General features: G+C 42.2%; 1 protein-coding gene across 1 annotated transcript; it reads left to right on the top strand.

Moving 5' to 3' along the window:
• Window positions 1-11,150: 11,150 nt before the first annotated feature.
• On the top strand, window positions 11,151-13,992 carry rpe (ribulose-5-phosphate-3-epimerase). The gene is made up of 6 exons (XM_020459791.2): window positions 11,151-11,374; window positions 11,800-11,879; window positions 12,290-12,429; window positions 12,621-12,755; window positions 13,225-13,311; window positions 13,439-13,992. Exons 1-6 carry the CDS (start codon window positions 11,253-11,255, stop codon window positions 13,559-13,561), a joined length of 687 nt encoding a protein of 228 aa, XP_020315380.1. The 5' UTR covers window positions 11,151-11,252; the 3' UTR covers window positions 13,562-13,992.
• The last annotated feature ends 8,377 nt before the right edge of the window (window positions 13,993-22,369 follow it).

The raw sequence follows: 22,369 nt of genomic DNA, 5'->3' as shown, positions 1-22,369 counted from the left end.
AGGAACGGAGACGTATTCATAAAAGTCTTGAGTGTGGAAGGCTGTGAGTCTGTCTGTCTCTCCGCAATCATTTGACCTGTAAGGATTTTATGAGACCTGGACTTTCTCTCCTTTCATAAACAACCCTTCAGTACCCAGAGCCCCTGCTGGGAGTTTAATATGAAGACTGCCCGAGTGTGATATTCAGTAGATTGTTCTAATTAGTGGGAAAATGCCAAAGGGTTATTCAGTTGGATTAACATTCCACTAAGAAAAGGGGTTATATAAAAATGCATGACAATCCATTATGGCTTGAAATATATATTTTTCCACCAATAATTTAACTAGGGGGATTTACAAATACAAGGTTCAAAATATCGCCCTAGTAAAGTCTGTATGAAGCTTAGCTCACCCTAACTAACCCTATAATGTAGGATTTTCTGAGCTGATGTACACAGGAAAAGCAATGAATTCACTTGACGGACACAGGCTGAATGAAGCAGCAGCTCTTATTCATTTTAGTCATTTAGATGTATTTGGAGTAAACGCCCATTCAGCAATAATTTGGCAATGTATCATTTGGGACCAGCACTAAATCCTTTCTCATTCATACCCTCCCTTTCCGCCTCTTTGAATGACACATTCCAGTGCTTAAAGTGAGTAGAGTTATGACTCATGGAACAATCCATTTCTCCCTGGAGGGGGTTTACACAGATGATTACATGCTGGGCCATAGCAGCCCTGTGAAGTGGTGGGGGACAGTCAGGGCAGTTTAAACTGGAATGCTGATGTTCTGGTCACGTTGAAAGAAGTAATGAGACGGACCGTGACATGACCCGGTCATGATTTAGGGTCCTTGCAATGACCACTGAGTAAATAATCCTTAAGATACACAGTGGGAGATATATTGGCCCTATAACTGGTACAAACACAGACTAAATCTTACTAGAGATACTCAGTACATGTAAACTTAAAACTTAGGAGAAAAGAGCTCATAGGTCAAATGGCTCAAATTCCACTACTTAGTCCAAAGTGAAAACTCATACTGACAGGAGAAGAGAGGAGGAATATCAGCAATATCACAATATTCATCATTCATTCCCTTTATCTCTATCTGTCTCCCTCCCTCTCCTCCCAGTAGCCTCTACAGGATGTGGTGACACCCCTCACACAACCCGCCCTGTGCATCCTGCCAATCTTCATGGATATCCCCTCATCAAGAGCACTACTAACGAACGCCTCACAAGACTCCTCCGTAACGAGGGTTTCCCTAACGAGCGTCTCATTAACGAGAGAAAATCCCAGCGCAGGCCTCATCAGAACATACGCCCAGGAAGACAAACATAAGATAAATCTGGACAATCAGACTTGGGGAGGGGGATGTGATATCTCCCATCCCATCTCCTCTGTCTCTTCCCCCTCCGGGCCCCCGACAGGGTTGATACTCCTCGAGACCTTCTGAAGACGTAGATCCATCTCAGGCTGTTTGCTCAGGAGGCTGGAGTCAACCCTAGCAGGAAACCCGGAGGAACACACTGACCAACCTGATTGTACAATAAGTCAGATGACGACTGTACACTGTTTGATCATTAATACAACCACCATCCAGAAGGTACAGTAAAGAACACTGTTGCTGTTCCTGTTCCTGCATGGAGAATGGTAGGGGTCAAAGGTCAGATAAGCCCCACGCTGGACATATCTGTGTAACATCACATAAATCAAACACATCTTGAGGAACACTTATAGTAGTGTTAGCAGAGCCTGAACCGCTTCACTTCACTGTTATTACTGGAATTACTTGGAAGACAATACAAATCTTATTATTTTTCTGGCTTCTATCCTGGGAGGTCTGATATGTCTGTTTTCACTGAGACTGCCTCTGTTGTTTCAGGCTTCACATTTGGAGAGAGTTTGGAAATAATATGCCAGCTGAGTTGAATTAATAGCCAATAAATCAATGTGCTTTAGAGGCGTGTAAAATGAGTTCAAACCCATCTGACATACATGCTGCTGTTTAGGCCTTAATAAGCCACCTGTACCATGTTAACGTGGAGCCAAAGTGATGAAAGGAAAGTGCTGACGTGTAGATAACTACTGCAGCCTCAAAGTTGGTTTGAAATAACCACTGAGACCCGATAGGAGAAACATCCGATCTGAAACCATAATATTGCATTGGAGAAAAATACCCATCCAGATTTTGATCTGGAAAAATAAGCATCAATGTATATTTACTAATAGTGTGTACTTAAAAGGGTTTGATTGCTTTGGTAAAGCTCAATGTTTTTAAAGAGCCAGAATAATCAGACATAACAGAATCCATTGAAAAACCTAATGAAGTCGATATAGGGGGTATGGGCTGAATTAGACTCCCAATTCTATCGATGCCGATAAGCTTTTCATTCCCCTACGCTTGCAGTCAACAGGGAGTCACCTCATTTTGTCTCGACAAATGACAGAGAACCAAGCACTCATTTAACAAGGAGCTCTTTGTTTTCAGCTGATTACGACAGTACACTATCGTAAGTCACGGATCACAGAGCAACAAGCCTTATAGCTAGTTTTTACTATATTACCCACATACCTCCCTCCATCCCTGCATCTGATATCCTTATACTACCCTTGTGTGGTACGTTAGGAGGACTAACAGAAGACTATAGGCCAAGCACCAATCTCCTCCACCTGCACCTGGTCTACTAGCAAGATATAAGCAATATCTTCTATCCTTCTAACAATCAAGCCCTATCTGATCTGCGAAGTGAAGCCAATACGGCCTTAGGGATGGGAGTGAGTGGTTGGATTAAAACCAAAGGACATGCCATGCCATCATTAGTAGAGTGAAAGATATCTTGGCAGACTAACCGCGCCTATAATTGACCTCAGAGAATTTGGGCCAGAGGAAGACTGAGCTGGACTGAGGGCTGGAAAGTGAAGTGAAGGCAAAAACATCACAGCCACATTCCAGAGCTAGTCCACCTGGGGTAAACAAACTAATGTAAATATAAAGCAACCAGGCACCTGTACCACAGATGTTGACTGAGACAGGGCTTCAGTGTTGCTTATGAGGTAGTAAAATATGTTTACAGTAAAGGTAAGGAATGTTGAGGCGTATGAGTTCCAGTAATAATATGTTTTACACCCCTATTAGGGAGAAAACTAAGGCTACAGTTTTGCATTCAGACACATTACAAGGACTTACTTATTTGTATTTATTATTATTATTATTATTATTAAGGATCCCCATTAGCTACTGCCAAGGCAGCAGCTACTCTTCCTGTGGTCCAAACGATATGGTTTTCACCACTTCCGAATTTGTCAGATGAAGATCCTCTCCCATTAATTTTCATCGGTGAGCGGTGCGAACCCTACTAGTGGAGCGATTGAAAAAGACAGCTCTGCTCTACTTTACGCAAATTGCACGCGGCCACCGCTGCCATTATCCAATCAGCTAAGGAGCAGATGTTTGTTTGAAAATCTTCCGTTCGTGAAACATAGTTGCGCGTGTCATTAGTTCCCGGACAAGCCCAATCAAAAAAGATGGTGGAGAGCCAATAATCGCTGTGTCTGATTTTCCAATTGTGCATGATGTCGCTTTGCTAGAATACAGAGACAAAATCAAAAAAAGTAAATGGCATGGAGAAGGATTACAAGGAATGTTGATGTTGATGGTGAGTGAAGAGAGATTTGCACAACAATGTTTGCTTGTGCTGTTAGCTTGAACATCAATCAACCTCAAAACTGATATCAAAGCCACCATTTGTGAATGTGTTGACTAAATTAAATTGTGACATTTGCCCACCAAAATATATAAATCACCAGTAACATTATAACATTGTAAATGATACATTAAGCATTGAATTTCCCATGTAATAAACTACCAATTGGATTATGGTATCTTAACATTATTATTCTCATATATCATAGTTTATGGCTCTTTCATTATACCTGTGTCATGACACAGTGTTATTGACTTGTTAATTGTTTACTCCATGTGTAACTCTGTGTTGTCTGTTCACACTGCTATGCTTTATCTTGGCCAGGTCGCAGTTGCAATGAGAACTTGTTCTCAACTAGCCTACCCGGTTAAATAAAGGTGTTCTCAACTAGCCTACCCGGTTAAATAAAGGTGTTCTCAACTAGCCTACCCGGTTAAATAAAGGTGTTCTCAACTAGCCTACCCGGTTAAATAAAGGTGTTCTCAACTAGCCTACCTGGTTAAATAAAGGTGTTCTCAACTAGCCTACCTGGTTAAATAAAGGTGTTCTCAACTAGCCTACCTGGTTAAATAAAGGTGAAAAAAAGAATACAAATTATAGCTCACTAAAAATGGACTTTTTCCACATTTTCTGTGTTACAGCCTGAATTTAAAACAGATTAAATATAGATTTCTTTTTGTCACTGGCCTACACACAATACCCCATAATGTCAAAGAAGAATTATGTTTCATTTTTTTTTACAATATAATTTACAGAATACAAATACCCCTACACATGCATCCTGTTTGCAACAAGGCATTAAAGTAATACTGCAAAAGAATTTTGCAGTATTTTGGTCCTGAGTACAAAGTGTTACACTATCCAATACAGCAACACATTACTGAGTACCACTCTCCATATTTTCAAGAATAGAGGTGGCTGCGTCATGTTATGGGTATGCTTGCAATCATTAAGGAGTGAGGGGGGGGGGGGGAGTAACTGAATGGAGCTAAGCACAGGAAATATTCTAAAGAAAAACCTGTTTCAGTCTACTTTCCATCAGACTCTGGGAGATTAATTTACCTTTCAGTAGGTCAATAACCTAAAACACAAGGCCAAATCTATATTGGAGTTGCTTACCAAGAAGACAGTGAATGTTCCTGAGTGCCCAAGTTACAGTGTTGACTTAAATCTACTTGAAATCTATGGCAAGACCTGAAAATGGTTGTCTAGCAATGATCAACAACCAATTTGACAGAGCTTGAAGAATTTTGAAAAGAATAATGGGCAAATGTTGCGCAATCCAGGTGGGGAAGACATTTACATTTCAGTAATTTAGCAGACGCTCTTATCCAGAGTGACAGTGGGGATCCCAAACACACCGCACGGGCAACGACGGAGTTGCACGGGCAACGACGGTACTGTCACACCCTGACCTTAGAGCTTTTTACGTCTCTATTTTGATTTGGTCAGGGTGTGATTTGGGTGGGCATTCTATGTTCCTTTTTCTATGTTTTTGTATTTCTTTGTTTTGGCCGGGTATGGTTCTCAATCAGGGACAGCTGTCTATTGTTGTCTCTGATTGGGAACCATACTTAGGTAGCTTTTTCCCCACAGGGTTTTTGTGGGTAGTTAATTTCTGTTTAGTGTTTTGCACCTTTCAGGACTGTTTCGGTGATTCCCTTTGTTATTAGTGTTCAGTTTTAATAAAGTAAGCATGAACACTTACCACGCTGCGCTTTGGTCCGATGATTCCTCATCTTCCAACGACGAATACCGTTACAGCAAGGGTCTTTAAATTAAAGATCCAGGCAGCCACTCGTTTTAACAATAAATTGTCAAGGTCACTCCCTCTCCTAGGGAGGGTGACATGTTCGATGCCAATATAACGTAGAGACGAAATCGAGTGGTTTTCTTCCAAAAAGTGGGCCGCAACTGGGTAAGTCGAGTTTTTGCACCTAATGGTGCTACGATGCTCTGCGATACGTACTTTTAATTTGCGCTTTGCTTAACCCGGTGTCCTGGCTAAATTCCCAATCTGACCATCACGGTCACCTAATAATCCCCAGTTTACAATTGGCTCATTCATCCCCCTCCTCTCCCCTGTAACTATTCCCCAGGTCGTTGCTGCAAATGAGAATGTGTTCTCAGTCAACTTACCTGGTAAAATAACGGATAATAATTTTCTTTTGCTAAAAAATTTTTTTACCACAAGGACAAGATCTAAGATAAAGAACTGCCTTAGTGGAGCACGTGATAACACCTTTGATTGGGATCTGTTTCTCTGTTTGGGGGTGTTTGAAGGATCAACATTTACAGTATAAGTGCCATTGAATTGAGCACAGCCATTACACTTGTAGTTTCCATCCAGTAGGGGCGCAAATACACATTGTGCAGGGATATCTTGGGGTGGTAAATCAGAGTTTACCAATTGATCTCTGAGGTTTCTGCCCTGGGAGAATATGACAAAGGGAAGGTCACATTACCGATACCATCACCGGATCTTAGAATGTGCCAATGTTTGTGAACGATTCCCTTAATTTGTTCAGCGCTCTTTGGATAGCGGGTAGTTTGCGAGACTGACCTTGAAAAAGGTCATGTCTCGTTTTGTTTTGAATTTTCTCAATAGCAGTATTAATCTGACCATTTTTGTACACCCTCTCCTTGAATTTTCTTTGCGTCTCAGCCATACTTCGAAATCTGATTGTTTTTTACAAATGATTTTGATTCGACAAAATTGGTTGTATGCCAAACTATTTTTCAAGGGAAGTGGGTGACAACTATCAGCCCTCAAACTGTTACGATCAGTAAGTTTCCTGTAAAGATCAGTGTATAGAACATTATCTTCACACAAGATCAGAAGATCAAGAAAACTGATTTGATGTGTATCAGATTGCATAGTAAATCTCAGAACATGTCACCCTCCCTAGGAGAGGGAGTGACCTCGACAATTTATTGTTAAAACGATAAATTGTTGAAGTCATTCTTGTGATTAGTGATTTTTCTATTGTAATTGTTTGTAGGCTTATGTAGCCAAATTGTATCTATGATCGTACGCTATCCATTTATGTTTTTTGTATGCTATTTTAGTATATGAGAATTAACCAATGATATCAAGCCACACCCTGCCATTTGTTACAGACACCTGTGTGTCTTTTGACACTATATGAATGAGTCATCCCACAGTGTTTTCATTATATCCTGATGAAGACAGCTTGTCTGTCCAAACATTGGACATAAATATTTTTGCATCTGAGCTCCTAGCTCTGCTTTATTTTTAAAAAGTCTTCCACTCTGCTAGCCAGCACCTCGCCTAAATAGGTGTGCGTTTCTTTCGCCTCTAGATTACACAGCATGGTAGCAACACCACATGACAACATGGTAGCAGCACATGGTACAAACATTATTAGGCACAAACAACATCACAAAGGCAAGAAGGTAGAGAAAACAGCGAAGCAGCCACAACTGTCAGTAAGAGTGCAGCTCTTCCAGTCGCTAGCTGCAGCGAAATGAAAAGAGCAGCGACCATGGGATGTGTGTGCTTTGGGAACCTTTAAAAGAATGTGACTGGCAGAACAGGTGTTGTATGTGGAGGATGAGGGCTGCAGTAGATATCTCAGATAGGGGGGAGTGAGGCCTAAGAGGGTTTTATAAATAAGTATCAACCAGTGGGTCTTGCGACAGGTATACAGAGATGACCAGTTTACAGAGGAGTATAGAGTGCTTTGATGTGTCCTATAAGGAGTATTGGTAGGCAAATCTGATGGCCGAATGGTAACTTTGAAGTGGGGCAGGGGGAAAAGAGGGAGGAGCATAGGGGCTAGTCGCATTAGAAGGATTGGGAGTTGAGGAAATGTTGGACATGCAATGAGGCATGGCTGAGTCATGGGGGATGGAGGATGGGGGATGAATGAGCCAGTTGGAAACTAGGGATGATTAGGTGACCATGATGGTATGAAGGCCAGATTGGGAATTTAGCCAGGACACTGGGGATGACACCCCATGGGATCTTTCTTGACCGCAGAGAGTTAGGACACCCGTTTAACGTCCCATCTGAAAGACGACACCCTAAACAGGGCAATGTCCCCAATCACTTCCCTGGGGCATTGGGATATTTTTTTTAGATGAGAGGAAAGTGTGCCTCTTACTGGCCCTCCAACACCACTTCCAGCAGCATCTGGTCTCCCATCGAGGGACCGACCAGGACCAACCCTGCTTAGCTTCAGAGGAAAAAAATTACTGGACCTCTTCATCTGCAGACAGGCTTTTGCAGCTCTCCATATCTGAGGAGAGACAACATCAAAGTACCAGGATTCATTATATTACAATTAGATAGCCCTGAATATTATCTCTCTGTCTGTCTTCATTTATTGCCAGTAATATATATATATCTGCCTGACTCTGACCTGATTACAAACCTCTGCCTGCCCTGTCCCCAAGCCTGCTTACAGTCCTGTATCTGCCTGACTCTGACCTGATTACAAACCTCTGCCTACCCTGTCCCCAAGCCTGCTTACAGTCCTGTATCTGCCTGACTCTGACCTGATTACAAACCTCTGCCTGCCCTGTCCCCAAGCCTGCTTACAGTCCTGTATCTGCCTGACTCTGACCTGATTACAAACCTCTGCCTGCCCTGTCCCCAAGCCTGCTTACAGTCCTGTATCTGCCTGACTCTGACCTGATTACAAACCTCTGCCTGCCCTGTCCCCAAGCCTGCTTACAGTCCTGTATCTGCCTGACTCTGACCTGATTACAAACCTCTGCCTGCCCTGTCCCCAAGCCTGCTTACAGTCCTGTATCTGCCTGACTCTGACCTGATTACAAACCTCTGACGGTCCTCGACCTGCCCTTTGCCACGTGCTATAATAAATGATTGAGAACTGTACTTTCCGCCTCCTGTGTCTGCATCTGGGTCATATCCTGAGGCGTGATACCAAAACGCTTCCTAGAACTGGCTGCCCAGCCAAACTGAGCAATTGGGGGAGAAGGGCCTTGGTCAGGGAGGTGACGAAGAACCCATTGGTCACTCGGACAGAGCTCCAGAGTTAATCTGTGGAGATGGGAGAACCTTCCAGAAGGACAACCATCTCTGCAGCACTTCACCAATCAGGCCTTTATGGTAGAGTGGCCAGATGAAAGCCACTCCTCAGTAAAAGGCACATGACAGCCCGCTTGGAGTTTGCCAAAAGGCACCTAAAGAACTCTCAGACCGTAGGAAACAAGATTCTCTTGTCTGATGAAACCAAGGCTGAACTCTTTGGCCTGAATGCCAAGCATCACGTCTGGAGGAAACCTAGCACCATCCGTACGGTGAAGCATGGTGGTGGCAGCATCATGTTGTGAGGATGTTTTTCAGAGGAAGGGACTGGGAGACTAGTCAGGATCAAGAGACAGATGATCGGAGCGAAGTACAGAGAGATCCTTCATGAAAACCTGCTCCAGAGCGCTCAGGACCTCAGACTGGGACGAAGGTTCACCTTCCAATAGGACAACGACCCTAAGCACACAGCCAAGATAACATAGGAGTGGCTTCGGGACAAGTCTCTGAATAGCCTTGAGTGGACCAGCCAGAGCCCGGCCTTGAACCAGATTGAACATCTCTGGTGAGACCTGAAAATAGCTGCGCAGTGACGCTCCCTATCAAATCTGACAGAGCTTGAGAGGATCTGCAGAGAAGAATGGGAGAAACTCAGGTGTGCCAAGCTTGTAGCTTCATACCCACGAAGACTTGAGGCTGTAATCGCTATTTTTAATCAATTAGCAAACCTTTTTAAAAAACTGTTTTTGCATTGTCATTATGGTGTATTTTGTCTCTATAAAATATATTGTAATCCTTTTTAGAATAAGGCAGTAATGTAAAAAAATGTGGAAAAAGTGAAGGGGTCTGAATAATATCTGTATGCACTGTAACAGTCTGATGGCATTGAGACAGAGGCTGGTTTTCAGTCTCTCAGTCCCAGCTTGATGCACCTTTACTAACTTCTCCTTCTGGATGATAGCGGGATGAACAGACAGGCTCGGGTGTCCTTGATTATCTTTTTGGCCTTCCTTTGACATCAGGTGCTGTAGGTGTCCTGGAGAGAAGGCAGTGTGCCCCCGATGATGCGTTGGGAAGACCGCTCCGCCCTCTGGAGAGCCCTGCCCTTGTGTGTGGTGCAGGATGTGTTAATCTTTACGTACAAAAAGCTTTCAATCTGGGCATTGCACCAGGAATCTTGTCTGCCTTCCCACTAAAACCTCCACCGCCGAGTGCACCATTTTACAATGTCACCTCATGTAAAGTCAAGAACATTAACTGACTGGGCACACACTAGTTGAATCAACGTTGTTTCCACGTCATTTCTTTGAAATTGAAACTATGTGGAATAGTTGTTGAATTGACGTCTGTGCCCAGTGGAAACCCTCTTAACCTCAGAGAAACAATATATATTATAGAGCAGACAGGTAGATTTGCATTCAGGACAAGCCTATCTGGGCTCTTTACAAATGGCCTTCATTGTACCCCTGCAGGACACTACTTTATCTAAAGCTCTCAAGATGGCGTCTGAGAGAGATGTTTTAGACAGAGTGATGATATGGCGGCCTGTCAACAAACACTGTTAAGTGTATCAACCTTGCTGAGGGCCTGTGTGTGTGTGTGTGTGTGTGTGTGTGTGTGTGTGTGTGTGTGTGTGTGTGTGTGTGTGTGTATGGAGAGGCTGTCATATCCTAAATCTTTACAGCTCTCCCTCAGGGGCTCTTACTTAAGGCTCCCATTCACCATGACAACCACACTTTAACTCAAGCCAACTTGAGAATAACATATTACCTTCCTGTCCCCTGGTGCATACCATGCCACCACAGCTCACCATCATCTCACCATCATCTCTACAGCAGAAATGAGCCCAAACCCATTAATGTCACATTGGTGTTTACCCTCATGGATGTGACTGGGTCTGTAGTGGCCACAGAAAATGCTGCTGGAACTACCAGGGATTCATTTGTCACATTCTTGATGAACTCTTCATAATTTTTAAATCACTTCAAAAGCCAGCCTCTGACCACAGAAAGGCACAGAGTTAAAACCCTTTATTACAAAAAAGTGTGTGTGAGAGAGAGAGAGAGAGAGAGAGAGAGAGAGAGAGAGAGAGAGAGAGAATAAGAGGCAGAGGCCTATATAGAGGTAGTATTGGTCTCTCCCACCGTACTTTGTGTGACCATTGACCTTGGCCCTGTCTTGCCCTGCCTCCTGTTCTCAAGGGGCTGCCAATACTCACACACACTGATACGGTCCCCCACATTTTCAGGGATTGGACCCAACCCAGCTCATCTCTTCCTGTCAACCTTCAGTCAAACGCCCTGCCCACTAAATCTTACAGCCAGCTAAGAAAATATATGAGCTGTGTGGGCAATATAAACTATTTTTTCAACACAGGAAAATATGTGAAAGTGGTGTCACTTCAGTATGATTTATACGCCATCCAGTGGCAACTTTTGGAACAGAAATTATTTTGAAAGCAGCGTTGAACACGGAAGTAGCAAACTCGCACGTTGGAGTACTTCTTGAACTGCAATCGAGCACACAGAGCAGAGACCTTCAACATGTCTTACAGCGCAAAGATAGGCCCGTCCATCCTCAGCAGTGACCTCGCATGCCTGGGCAGTGAATGCGTCCGAATGATGGAGTGCGGAGCTGACTACCTGCACCTCGACGTTATGGACGGGTGAACAAATCCAGAGAGCACGCTAGCTAACTAGCATAGCCTCAGTCCAATAGGATTCACAGTCAGGCAGTTAACTAACGTTAGCTAGCTGTAACACTGAATGTATGCACATTTTAGTTAACGTTAGCAACCACTGCTGTTTCTGTTGACTTGTGTTAATATATTGTTAGAAGTCAAGCTAAAAGTCATTATGGATGATGTCAACATCACGGCAGATTGCAATACCAGTCCACATTGCATAACATTCTGCAACTCTGTTTACGACATCCACAGTTTACTTATCTTTTTTCAGTTGATGTTTTATTCAGCACTGATAGTTAGCTAGCACATAGCACGTTTTGTTATTGATCAGCCTGCCTTGCATCAGCGTGACTGGAGTAGAATCCGTCACATAAGGATAATGATTGTATCTTGTTCCCTTGAAGTAATTTTGTACCCAACATCACCTTTGGCCACCCGATGGTGGAGTGCCTAAGGAACTGCGTGGGGCCAGACCCTTTCTTTGGTCAGTAACACAACCTTACTCTGATATGGTTACAATATGTCCCTGTTGTTGTTTTTGACCTTTATTTAACTAGGCAAGTCAGTTAAGAACAAATTCTTATTTTCAATAACAGCCTGGGAACAGTTTGTTAGCTGCCTTGTTCAGGGGCAGAATGACAGATATTTACCTTGTCAGCTCGGGGATTTGAACTTGCAACCTTTCGGTTACTAGTCCAACACTCTAAAAACTAGGCTACCTGTATGACAACACATTGACCAGTCCCTATTTATTCTAGCTGAACGTGCTGACCACAGCTACCATTATTACTGACACTGGTGCCACCATAATACTTCGTTCTAAGTAGGATTATGGTTTGTTCAGCTTTGCATAGTAGCCATCTCAAAAGTGTGTGTTTTGTGTTTCTCTTATAGACATGCACATGATGGTGTCGAGGCCGGAGCAGTGGGTGAAACCCATGGCAGCAGCAGGAGCTAATCAGTACACGTTCCACCTGGAGACCACTACTAATGCTGGAATCCTCATTAAGGAGATCAGAGAGAGTGGCATGAAGGTGAGACAGAGAGGCATAGTTGACTATAGAGAGAGACCAGAGGTGAGGTCCTGATATGGGAGGTCAGAGATTGCGAGAAGTGGATGGTCACAGATTCACACACAGTCAGAGAAAGTTCACAACTATGTGTTGTCTAACAGTTGTGTGTCTTCACCCATGTACGGTAATGTAACACTGTGTGTGTGTTGTAGGTGGGCCTGGCCATAAAGCCTGGGACCACAGTAGAGGAGTTGGCCCCATGGGCAGGACAGATTGACATGGCACTGGTCATGACTGTGGAGCCTGGCTTTGGAGGCCAGAAGTTCATGGAGGACATGATGCCCAAGGTAGTGTGTTGTGTTTGTGTGTCTGTCTATCAGGCTGCATTTACACAAGCAGCCCAACCAATTCTGTTTTTTGCCACTAGTTGATTTTTTGACCAATCAGATCTGTTGGCCATAATTGGGCAAAATACTCAAATTGGGCTGCCTGTGTAAACACATCCTATGTGTTATTTTGTGGCTTATGTTTTTATCTCGCTAGAGAGCATGTGTCTGAAAAGCTTCTTTGTCATCTGTGATCTGTTTTATACACAAGGTCACTCAGTTTATTTTGAATGCAGAGGTTTGTTACAATATCTTCAGTTGACATTGTGTCATCTGAGTAATGTGTTAGAGGGGCTCTCTGTGTGTCTCTCTGTTTTGTTTGATTCTCACGGTCTGTGGATTTATGTGGTTTGATTATATATTTGCCGTGTCTGTTTTGGACATGTGGGGCATGTCATTGACATTTCATTGGCTGTTTCTGTGTGTCTAGGTTAGCTGGCTAAGGAGTCAGTTTCCCTCTCTGGACATTGAGGTGGACGGAGGAGTGGGTCCCTCTACCATCCACAAGTGTGCTGAGGTGCGTGCATGCCTCCACATACCATGCACCCTTGGGCCCTGGTGCTTAACTACGTTGTCTCGTTGCTTGTGTCCATCCATGGGTGTTCACTGTGTGTGTTTTATCTTTCTGTGTGTGTCTCTGGTAGGCGGGTGCTAACATGATTGTGTCGGGCAGTGCGGTGGTGAGCAGCGACGACCCTCGCTCTGTCATCACAATGCTGAGGACTGCCGTCTCTGAGGCCATACAGAAACGCTCACTGGACCGTTGACACGCCCCCTGCCTGGCGATCACCACAGTAATTCCTCACACCAGAACGCCATAGCAACATGCTAATACACCCTAAAGTGGGACAGTCAAAAGATGTTTCTCTTTGGTGGTCAGGGAGGGGTGTGGAAGTTGGTGCTCTGCAGACGGGTGTGCTGATGTCACAGTTTGATCCAGTGAAGCTGCGCCCCTGCCCCTCAATACCCCAGAACATCAGAACCAACCCCAAATCCCCACACTCAGCCAGGATCACTACTCAACCAATGATTTACCCACCTACCAGCTTAGGCCTGTGGATAAATTAACACTTTAACGAGAGTGGAACAGTGGTTACGTTGATTGCACACAATAATTGTAAACATTCCTGAATATTTTTTGGAATACTGTTATGTCAAACTAATGATAAAGATATGTCTGACAAAAAAATGTAACTGAATTGAAGGTCTTTTTATTTTTTTTGCTAGTGCTGAGAGAGAGTGAGAGGTGTTAGATACAGGACTGCAGAATTAGAGGCCATATGATGAACAAAGTTTCTTTGGACAGGCTAGTATCTTGTCACTGCCGGGATTAAATACCTGTTAATAATACCTGTTACTATTTCACCCAGACACATGAAACATGGAATCCCTCTTGATCTGCCTAGCAGTATTTTAGTCAGCGTTGTAGTACTCAAGACCACATTGAGAGTCTCTGTGTCAGATACATTTTTACGCGGTCTTGGACATTGAGGACTCGTAATTTCTTCCTGAGACCAGTGGAGTAAAGTAGCCTTTTGGTATCTGGGATATCTACTTTATTCTTAACATTAGTCTTTTTACTTTTGTTGAAAAGAATTCTCAAACTTTGTCAGAATTTCCTTGCCGCTCTGGTAGAGAAGAGTGGAACTTGTTTGCAAGTTGTACACTCGCTATTAGTTTTTTTTAATTGCTTTGGTACCATTTCTACAAGTATTTGGTATATTTTCACAACTCTTAGTACAAAACTCCAATCTGGTCACACTTCTTAACCAGCCAGTCTTTCATTCAAAACCAGTCGTTGTGCATTCATTTGCAATGTAAACATCTCTCACCAACCAAACATTCAAAATACAAGTTTGTGAAATGTAATGAGAACATTAGTTTAATCACCAAAACACAATGATATCTTTTCAATTTAGTCATTTTAACTACCAATTAATCCAATAGCAAACAAAGCAAGATATGCGTTTCAAATCGCCCTCAGAAGTGCTGAAAGTAATATGCTACAGTACTATAAATTAGTTTTCACATTAGGAAATACAGTAACATTACATTGCCCAACAAAATTGACAGAAAATCTATCATTTGTGATCAATGAAGACATCCTCTACCTTTTATTTTTATTAAATCATAAAAATAAATATTTTTCAGATATAATTGCAATAATCGGTGTACTGTCTGTAATCAAGTGTAAGAAATGAAATGAAACAAGTTAAATGAATGAAAATGAAACAACCTTTAGCGCGTATTAATTTGCATCAAGCCTGTCTTAAGCATTTGGCCATAAATTCTAATCCACATCACAGTGAATGTCCTCATTGTTCATGCATCACGGGAAACACCTTTTGGCATGGCAAATCCAAGCTTGACATTGGTTCTGCATTGATGTCATCATCGCATGCCTCATCCATGGCCAGAAGAATAGCGGCACGCTCATTGGGATGGCGATCATACATCTTCCACCTCTATACTGAAAAGCTCCTCAGTAGGGTTGAGGAAAGGAGAGTATGGGGGCAGGTATAGGGTCAAGAATCAGGAATGGGCCTGAAAACTATGCCTTAACCACCTTTGCATGGTGGAACCTGACATTGTCCCACAAAATGACATAGGTGACTCTTTCATCAAGCACCATCACCCTCTAAAACATATTTTGGTTACTTATTGTTTACAGTATAGTTCCAATATATTGTGAAGTAGCATGTGGATTAAATAGTAACAGTAATACAGTATATAGTGCTGTACTTGAACATATGCACCCTGCCGTTGTTTCACCCAGTCATTGTTTTTCTCAAAAGGCACCAGGTAAATGTGTTGGGCAAATGTTTCAATGGCAATGTCATTCCTGGCCCTCACAACTGCCCACTCCTGCTGCTCGGTCAGCACATGGCCACCACCATGGGGTCTTCTGTCAATTCTGAGGTTAGAACAGAGTATACTGTCAATAGATCATACTGGAAGAATAGTGTAAGATGTTTTGTGAATTTACGTGCGTTACAATGTTGTTTATTGTAAATGTAATTGTAAAGCACAGTACATATCCTGCAGAGTTACCGCTTTTTTTGGCGAAGTTCTCATGATCGAATTGACAGTCGATCTTTTCAGATTGGGGTGAACTAATCTGGCAGCCTCTGGTAAGGCCTCTGTTTACCACATGGTCAAAGACGATGGCCGGACTTCATTAGACATCTGCCTCCCTCTCTAGAAGCTGTGTCTAGACTTGGCAGTTCATGCAGCTTTAGTATTCGTAGAGTTCTGATCATGGAATTCCAAATGCACCGTGAATCTACACCTACAGTACCAGTCAAAAGTTTGGGCACACCTACTCATTCAATGGTTTTTCTTCTTTTTTTTCTATTTTCTACATTGTTGAAGAAATCAAAACTATGAAATAACACATGGAATCATGTAGTAACCAATAAAGTGTTAAACAAATCTAAATATATTTGAGGTTCTTCAAAGTAGCCACCCTTTTCCTTGATGACAGCTTTGCAACCTCTTGGTATTCTCTCAACCAGCTGCTTTTCCAACAGTATTGAAGGAGTATTCACATATGCTGAGCACTTGTTGGCTGCTTTTCCTTCACTCTGCGGTGCAACTCATCCCAAAGCAGTTCAATTGGGTTGAGGTCGGGTGATTGTGGAGGTCATCTGATGCAGCACTCCATCACTCTCCTTCTTGGTCAATTAGTGAGCGTTGCATATATGAAAGGCATTTCTAGATGAAAATAGTACCAAAGATATTGCTGAAAGGACAGCTACTGTAATACCATCATGTGGGAGAGGGCACCTTTTGTAATACACAAAGGGCCAGTGGTGTAGTGGAGGCTATAGGCAGGTATAGTGTATTGGGAAAGTATTCAGACCCCTTGAATTCAATTGCTTTTTCCCCCCTAATCAATCTACACACACTACCCGAATAATGATAAAGCAATAACAGGTTTTCAGAAATGTTTGCTAATTTATAAAAAATGAATACTGAAATATTATATTTGCATAAGTATTCAGACCCTTACTCAGTACTTTGTTGAAGCACCTTTGGCAGTGATTACAGCCATGAGTATTCTTGGGTATGACGCTACAAGCTTGGTACACCTGTATTTGGGGAGTTTCTCCCATTCTTCTCTGCATATCTTCTTAAGCTCTGTCAGGTGGATGGGGAGCTTTGGTGCACAGCTATTTTCAGGTCTCTCCAGAGATGTTCCATTGGGTTTAAGTCCAGGCTCTGGCTGGGCCACTCAAGGACATTCAGAGACTTCTCCCGAAGACACTCCTGTGTTGTCTTGGCTGTGTGCTTAGGGTCGCTTGGCATTCAGGTCAAAGAGTTCAATCTTGGTTTCATCAGACCAGTTAATTTTGTTTCTCGTGGTCTGAGTCCTTTAGGTGCCTTTTGGCAAACTCCAAGCAGGCTGTCATGTGCCCTTTACTGAGGAGTGGCTTCCATCTGGCCACTCTACCATAAAGGCCTGATTGGTGGAGTGCAGCAGAGATGGTTGTCGTTCTGGAAGGTTCTCCCATCTCCACAGAGGAATTCTGGAGCTCTGTTAGAGTGACTGGTTCTTGGTCATCTCCCTGAGCAAGGCCCTTCTCCCCCGATTGCTCAGTTTGGCTGGCGGCCAGCTCTAGGAAGAGCCTTGGTGGTTCCAAACTTCTTCCATTTAAGAATGATGGAGGCCACTGTGTTCTTGGGGATCTTCAATTCTGCTGAAATGTTTTGGTACCCTTCCCTAGATCTATGCCTCGACACAATCCTGTCTCATAGCTCTACGGACAATTCCTTCAGACCCCATGGCTTGGTTTTTGCTCCTTTTATAGACAGGTGTGTTCCTTTCCAAAGCATGTCCAATCATTTGAATTTACCACAGGTGGACTCCAATCAAGTTGTAGAAACATCAAGGAAACAGGATGCACCTGCGCTCAATTTCGAGTCTCATAGAAAAGGGTCTGAATACTTATGTAAATAAGGTTTTTCAGTTTATTTTTAATACAATTGCTAAAATAAAATAACTGTTTTCGATTTGTCATTATGCAGTATTGTGTATAGAATGATTATTTATTTTTTTGAAAAATTCAAGAGGTCTGAATACTTTCCAAAAGCACTGTATATGGCATAATCCCACATTTTTTTATTTTTCCAGAGGGCATTGCCTATACCCACTTCTTAATCCCTACTGTTGCATATCAAATTAGTGTAGTGGAGGTATAAGATTTATGTATTGTACTATTGTACTTATGTAGTACAATAGGGAAATCATGCACAAAGTAGCCAACACAACTGCAAAGCATGTGAAGTACGCTGTATATACCAAAGTATGTGGATACCCCTTCAAATGAGTGGATTTGGCTATTTCAGCCACACCCGTTGCTAGGAAAGACGTTTCAATTCATGATATCTATCAGTAAATGCTAACTAAGGCAACAATGGGTATGCAAAACGGGTATTGATAAAGTTTGATATTGCGCTTGTCTTGGTTAGTAGGCTATTTGCAATGCTCAATTCAGTCATCATGGGCTGTCTGTATGAACATTTCTAAAGGCTTTCCCAAAAAAAACATACAAAAAAATGGACTGCAATGTAGGCCTACCTGACAGTGATATAATGCTGATTTGTATCATGTGAGGGCATTTGTTTTACACAATTGAATTAAAGGGAAACTACACCCTTCAAAAATATTTTTTCCCCAGACCTCAAAATGGTCTCCTGATGTGGTTTAAGCATTGTTGTGGACATAGAACATAATATTTTTTTTTGAATAAAAATCTGTACAATTCGTATGAAAACGTATGGTTTTCCACACAGGACCCACTGCATAGCGCCGATGGAAAGACAGCAGTCACACACAGCATGATGTTAAAGAATAAGTAGCCCATTCACTCAGACATACTGCTAAGCCAGTTGGTCCCAATCACAAGAACACAAAAACACAACATTTATGCTAAGTATTTTCCAATTGAAATGTATAATTATTACTTCCCATTGCAAAAAACATTTCACATTTAGCAGTCAAAGTAACCGGTGTTCTAAAGTTTAAATGCAACCATGTTTCACACACACAAGTTATTTTCAAAGAGATGGCTAACAACAGCATGCGAGCTGCAATAAAAAACACAGTTCCTCTCAATGGATGAGTTTTTCATGAAAAGGGAGAAGCTAATAAATTAGCAACAGCATCCTCTTTGATAACACCTGCTGCAGTTGCTGTAAACTAGCCTACAACAAAAGCTAGCTAGCTATACCTACTACTGCTTCCTGGAAGCTACTCCTCAGTAAACGGTCCCACCCATTACAAGTCAATGTGATTGGTTGATTCCAATGTCACTCCAAAATGTTGCTTTAATACAGATGAATGGCAGATGCCTTCTATCAAGCTTCTGATGGCCTAGCCAATGGCTTACATAAATAGCTAGATTTATCTCCCCAGAGATCACCATAGATAAATCCTGATTGGATCATGTTCTCTTCAGCGTTAACCCTTTCCTTTCTAACAAACTGAAGAGTTTAAATCAAAACATAATTAAAAAGAATATAATTAGAATTATTTTATAAATCCGTAGCCCTTCTCTGAAGGCTTAGAAGGCCCCCATTGTTCCCCACTGTGTTTGGGTTAGTAATAATTTGTAGACTGGCTCTATTTTCCCTCAGCATACATTTTTTTACAATTCTGAATGTCTAAAGAATCCATATGTTGTTCTGAAATATGAACACAGAAATACTGGACATTTCGAACTCTTATTATGGTGCTGATTTGACAAAAATACAATCATGGTCCTGTATTGGACTTTTATGACTTGAATTTGACATTTTTCTGGTTATGGTCTTGACTCAGTCTTGCCCTTCCCAAAGGCTTCCGGTCTTGGTCTTAAATCGGTCTCACTTTAGGTGATCTCGAACACAACACTGATTTTAATACTTAGACACTAGAGGGCAAGCTTGCTCAAACTATTCATCCTGATGTTTGTAAGCCGGAGACTGTCATTCTTCTTTTTTTCCAGATCCCTGTTTTATGTTTTATCTTGTTTACTCGTGATTTATTACCAAGGTTGGGGAGTAATGGATTACAAGAAAAAAGGTAACTGTAATCGGTTAAATTACCAGTAAAAATATTGTAATCAGATTACAGATACCTTTGAAAAACTAGATGATTACTTCGAAGATGACTTTTAAATTCAGAAAAGATGTTTGTGAAAATAAATATGACACCTTCTCTGTTTTCGCAATGACATTCAAATCAGCATTGAAAAAAGGCGCAAGTTAAAGTTTTTTTTAATCATCTGAGCGAGTCTGATCACAAGTCAGAGACCACTATGATGACAAACCAAATGTGTTTGATGGATTACGGGAAAAGAGCAGGAATAGGCTTTTGTAGGCTACAGTCCAAGCTATGTCTTCCAATGATGCGGCTGCTATCGGCATGCAAAGATTATCCAATTTGAATAAACGCTTTGAGGTAAGGATGACAGTAGTGGTGTAGTCTACGGCGATACAGATATCACTTATTATTGATATCTACATACAGTAGCATATTGATGTGAATCACACTGCTGCTCTCTCATTTAGCTATTTGCACCTTAAGGATTGTGGTTGTTGTGGATGGCTGTTCACAAATCTAAATGTTTATTTGAACCCGATAATGGTTGAATTCAAGAAGTTTAAGGTGCCTATCAATCATTGTTTTTTAAACCAGTGGACAGCCAGTGAAAAATGCTCTCTTGTAACTAAATGTTCTCTGATCCAAGCCTGTGGAATAAAAGTGAGGCTTTTATTGCTCCATCTAATTCATGCTGATCAAATAAATAAATCCATAGGACTAATGGGGTCTTGCGCAGGAAAAACAAATAGACTAATCTATTTTTCCATATTTCCATGCCCTATTTTTGAAGATCAAGGGGTATAACATTTATTGGAATGACTGGAATTCTGATAGATAGTTTTTAATGTAAAGATAACATTTAATCGTATTATTATATGTAGTAAAAAGCGATGGGTTAGAAGAAGCCAAGATAACCAACCCATAAAGTAAAATGAATCATCCATATATGGCCAGCTATATGAAGTTTAACATTGATTTATCCTGCAATAATGTAATTCAATTGGTAACATACATTTTTGTCTTCTTTTAATGCCTCTTGAGGGGAAGGGAAAGTAATCTAAAAGTAACTGAATGTAATCAGATTACGATACTGAGTTTGGGTAATTTAAAAGTTACGTTACTGTTACAATTTGATAGTTAACTAGTAGGGGATTACATTTAAAAAGTAACCTACCCAACCCTGCTTATTACCTACTGATTAAAATCATGAGATTATTGATAACAGTGAATTATCCATAAATGACTAACATGTGCCATAGGAGAGCATTAGTGATCTTCTTGATCCATATCTAATTTTAATGATGTGATGTAAAGTTAATACCTGGTTTTGAATGCATGCATAAACTAACAGAGCGTTAGGCTGAGACAGGGGTTTATTTAATCAAAACAAATAGTTGCATTACTGTCACACCCTGGTCTAAGTATTTTGTGTTTTTCTTCATGTATTGGGTCAGGCCAGGGTGTGGCATGGAGTTTTTGTATTGTGGTGTGTTTTGTCTTGGGGTTTTGGTGTGTAGGTTTTTGGGATTGTAGCTAGTGGGGTTATCTAGCAAGGTCTATGGCTGTCTGGAGTGGTTCTCAATTAGAAGCAGGTGCTTATCGTTGTCTCTGATTGGAAACCATATTTAGGCAGCCATATTCTTTGAGTTTGTCGTGGGTGATTGTCCTATCTGTCCTATGTGTACTCTCTGTTAGTTTGCACAAGTATAGGCTGTTTTCGGTTTTCGTTTATTGTTTTGTAGTGTTCGTGTTTAGTCGTGTTTACGTTTGTTTAAATAAACATGGATCGTAATCGGCACGCTGCAGTTTGGTCCGACTCTCCTTCATCACAACTAGAAAGCCGTAACAGAATCACCCACCACCAATGGACCAAGCGGCGTGTCAACAGGCCGGAGCAGCCGAAAGAGGAGAGGCAACAAAGGCAGCAACAGCGGTGTTATGAGGAGGTTATGGACAGCAGAAGCATGGAGTATACGACGTGGGATGAAATAGACAGGTGGGCGGCCGACCCAGAGAGAGTGCCTGAGCCCGCCTGGGATTCGCTAGAGCAGTGCGAAGAGGGCTATAGGCGAATGGAGTTGGAGAAACAGACACGGCGGCGCAGAGCGAAACCCGAGAGTCACCCCAAAAAATGTATTGGGGGGGGGGGCCCAGAGGGAGAGTGGCTGAGTCAGGAGATAGACCTGAGCCAACTCTCCCTGTTTATCGTGAGGAGCCAAGGAGGAGACCAGAACCAGAGCCGGTGTTGGAGGTGAGCGAAACAGAGACTGTGAAGGAGTTAATGGGGAAATTGGAGGAGAGAGAAATGAGGGAGTTGCTGTGTTGGTGCTTTTTGCATGGGATTCGCCCGACGGAACGTGTTGGGGATTTGATGGCACCTGGGTTAGCGCTCCATACTCGTCCTGAGGTGCGTGTTAGTCGGCTGGTGAAGTTGGTGCCAGCCTCACGCACCAGGCCTCCTGTGCACATCCCTAGCCTTGCATGTCCT

Source organism: Oncorhynchus kisutch, linkage group LG2 (genome assembly GCF_002021735.2).
Source record: "Oncorhynchus kisutch isolate 150728-3 linkage group LG2, Okis_V2, whole genome shotgun sequence".
Taxonomy (NCBI): domain Eukaryota; kingdom Metazoa; phylum Chordata; class Actinopteri; order Salmoniformes; family Salmonidae; genus Oncorhynchus; species Oncorhynchus kisutch.
This window is presented reverse-complemented; position numbering and strand designations above follow the sequence as displayed.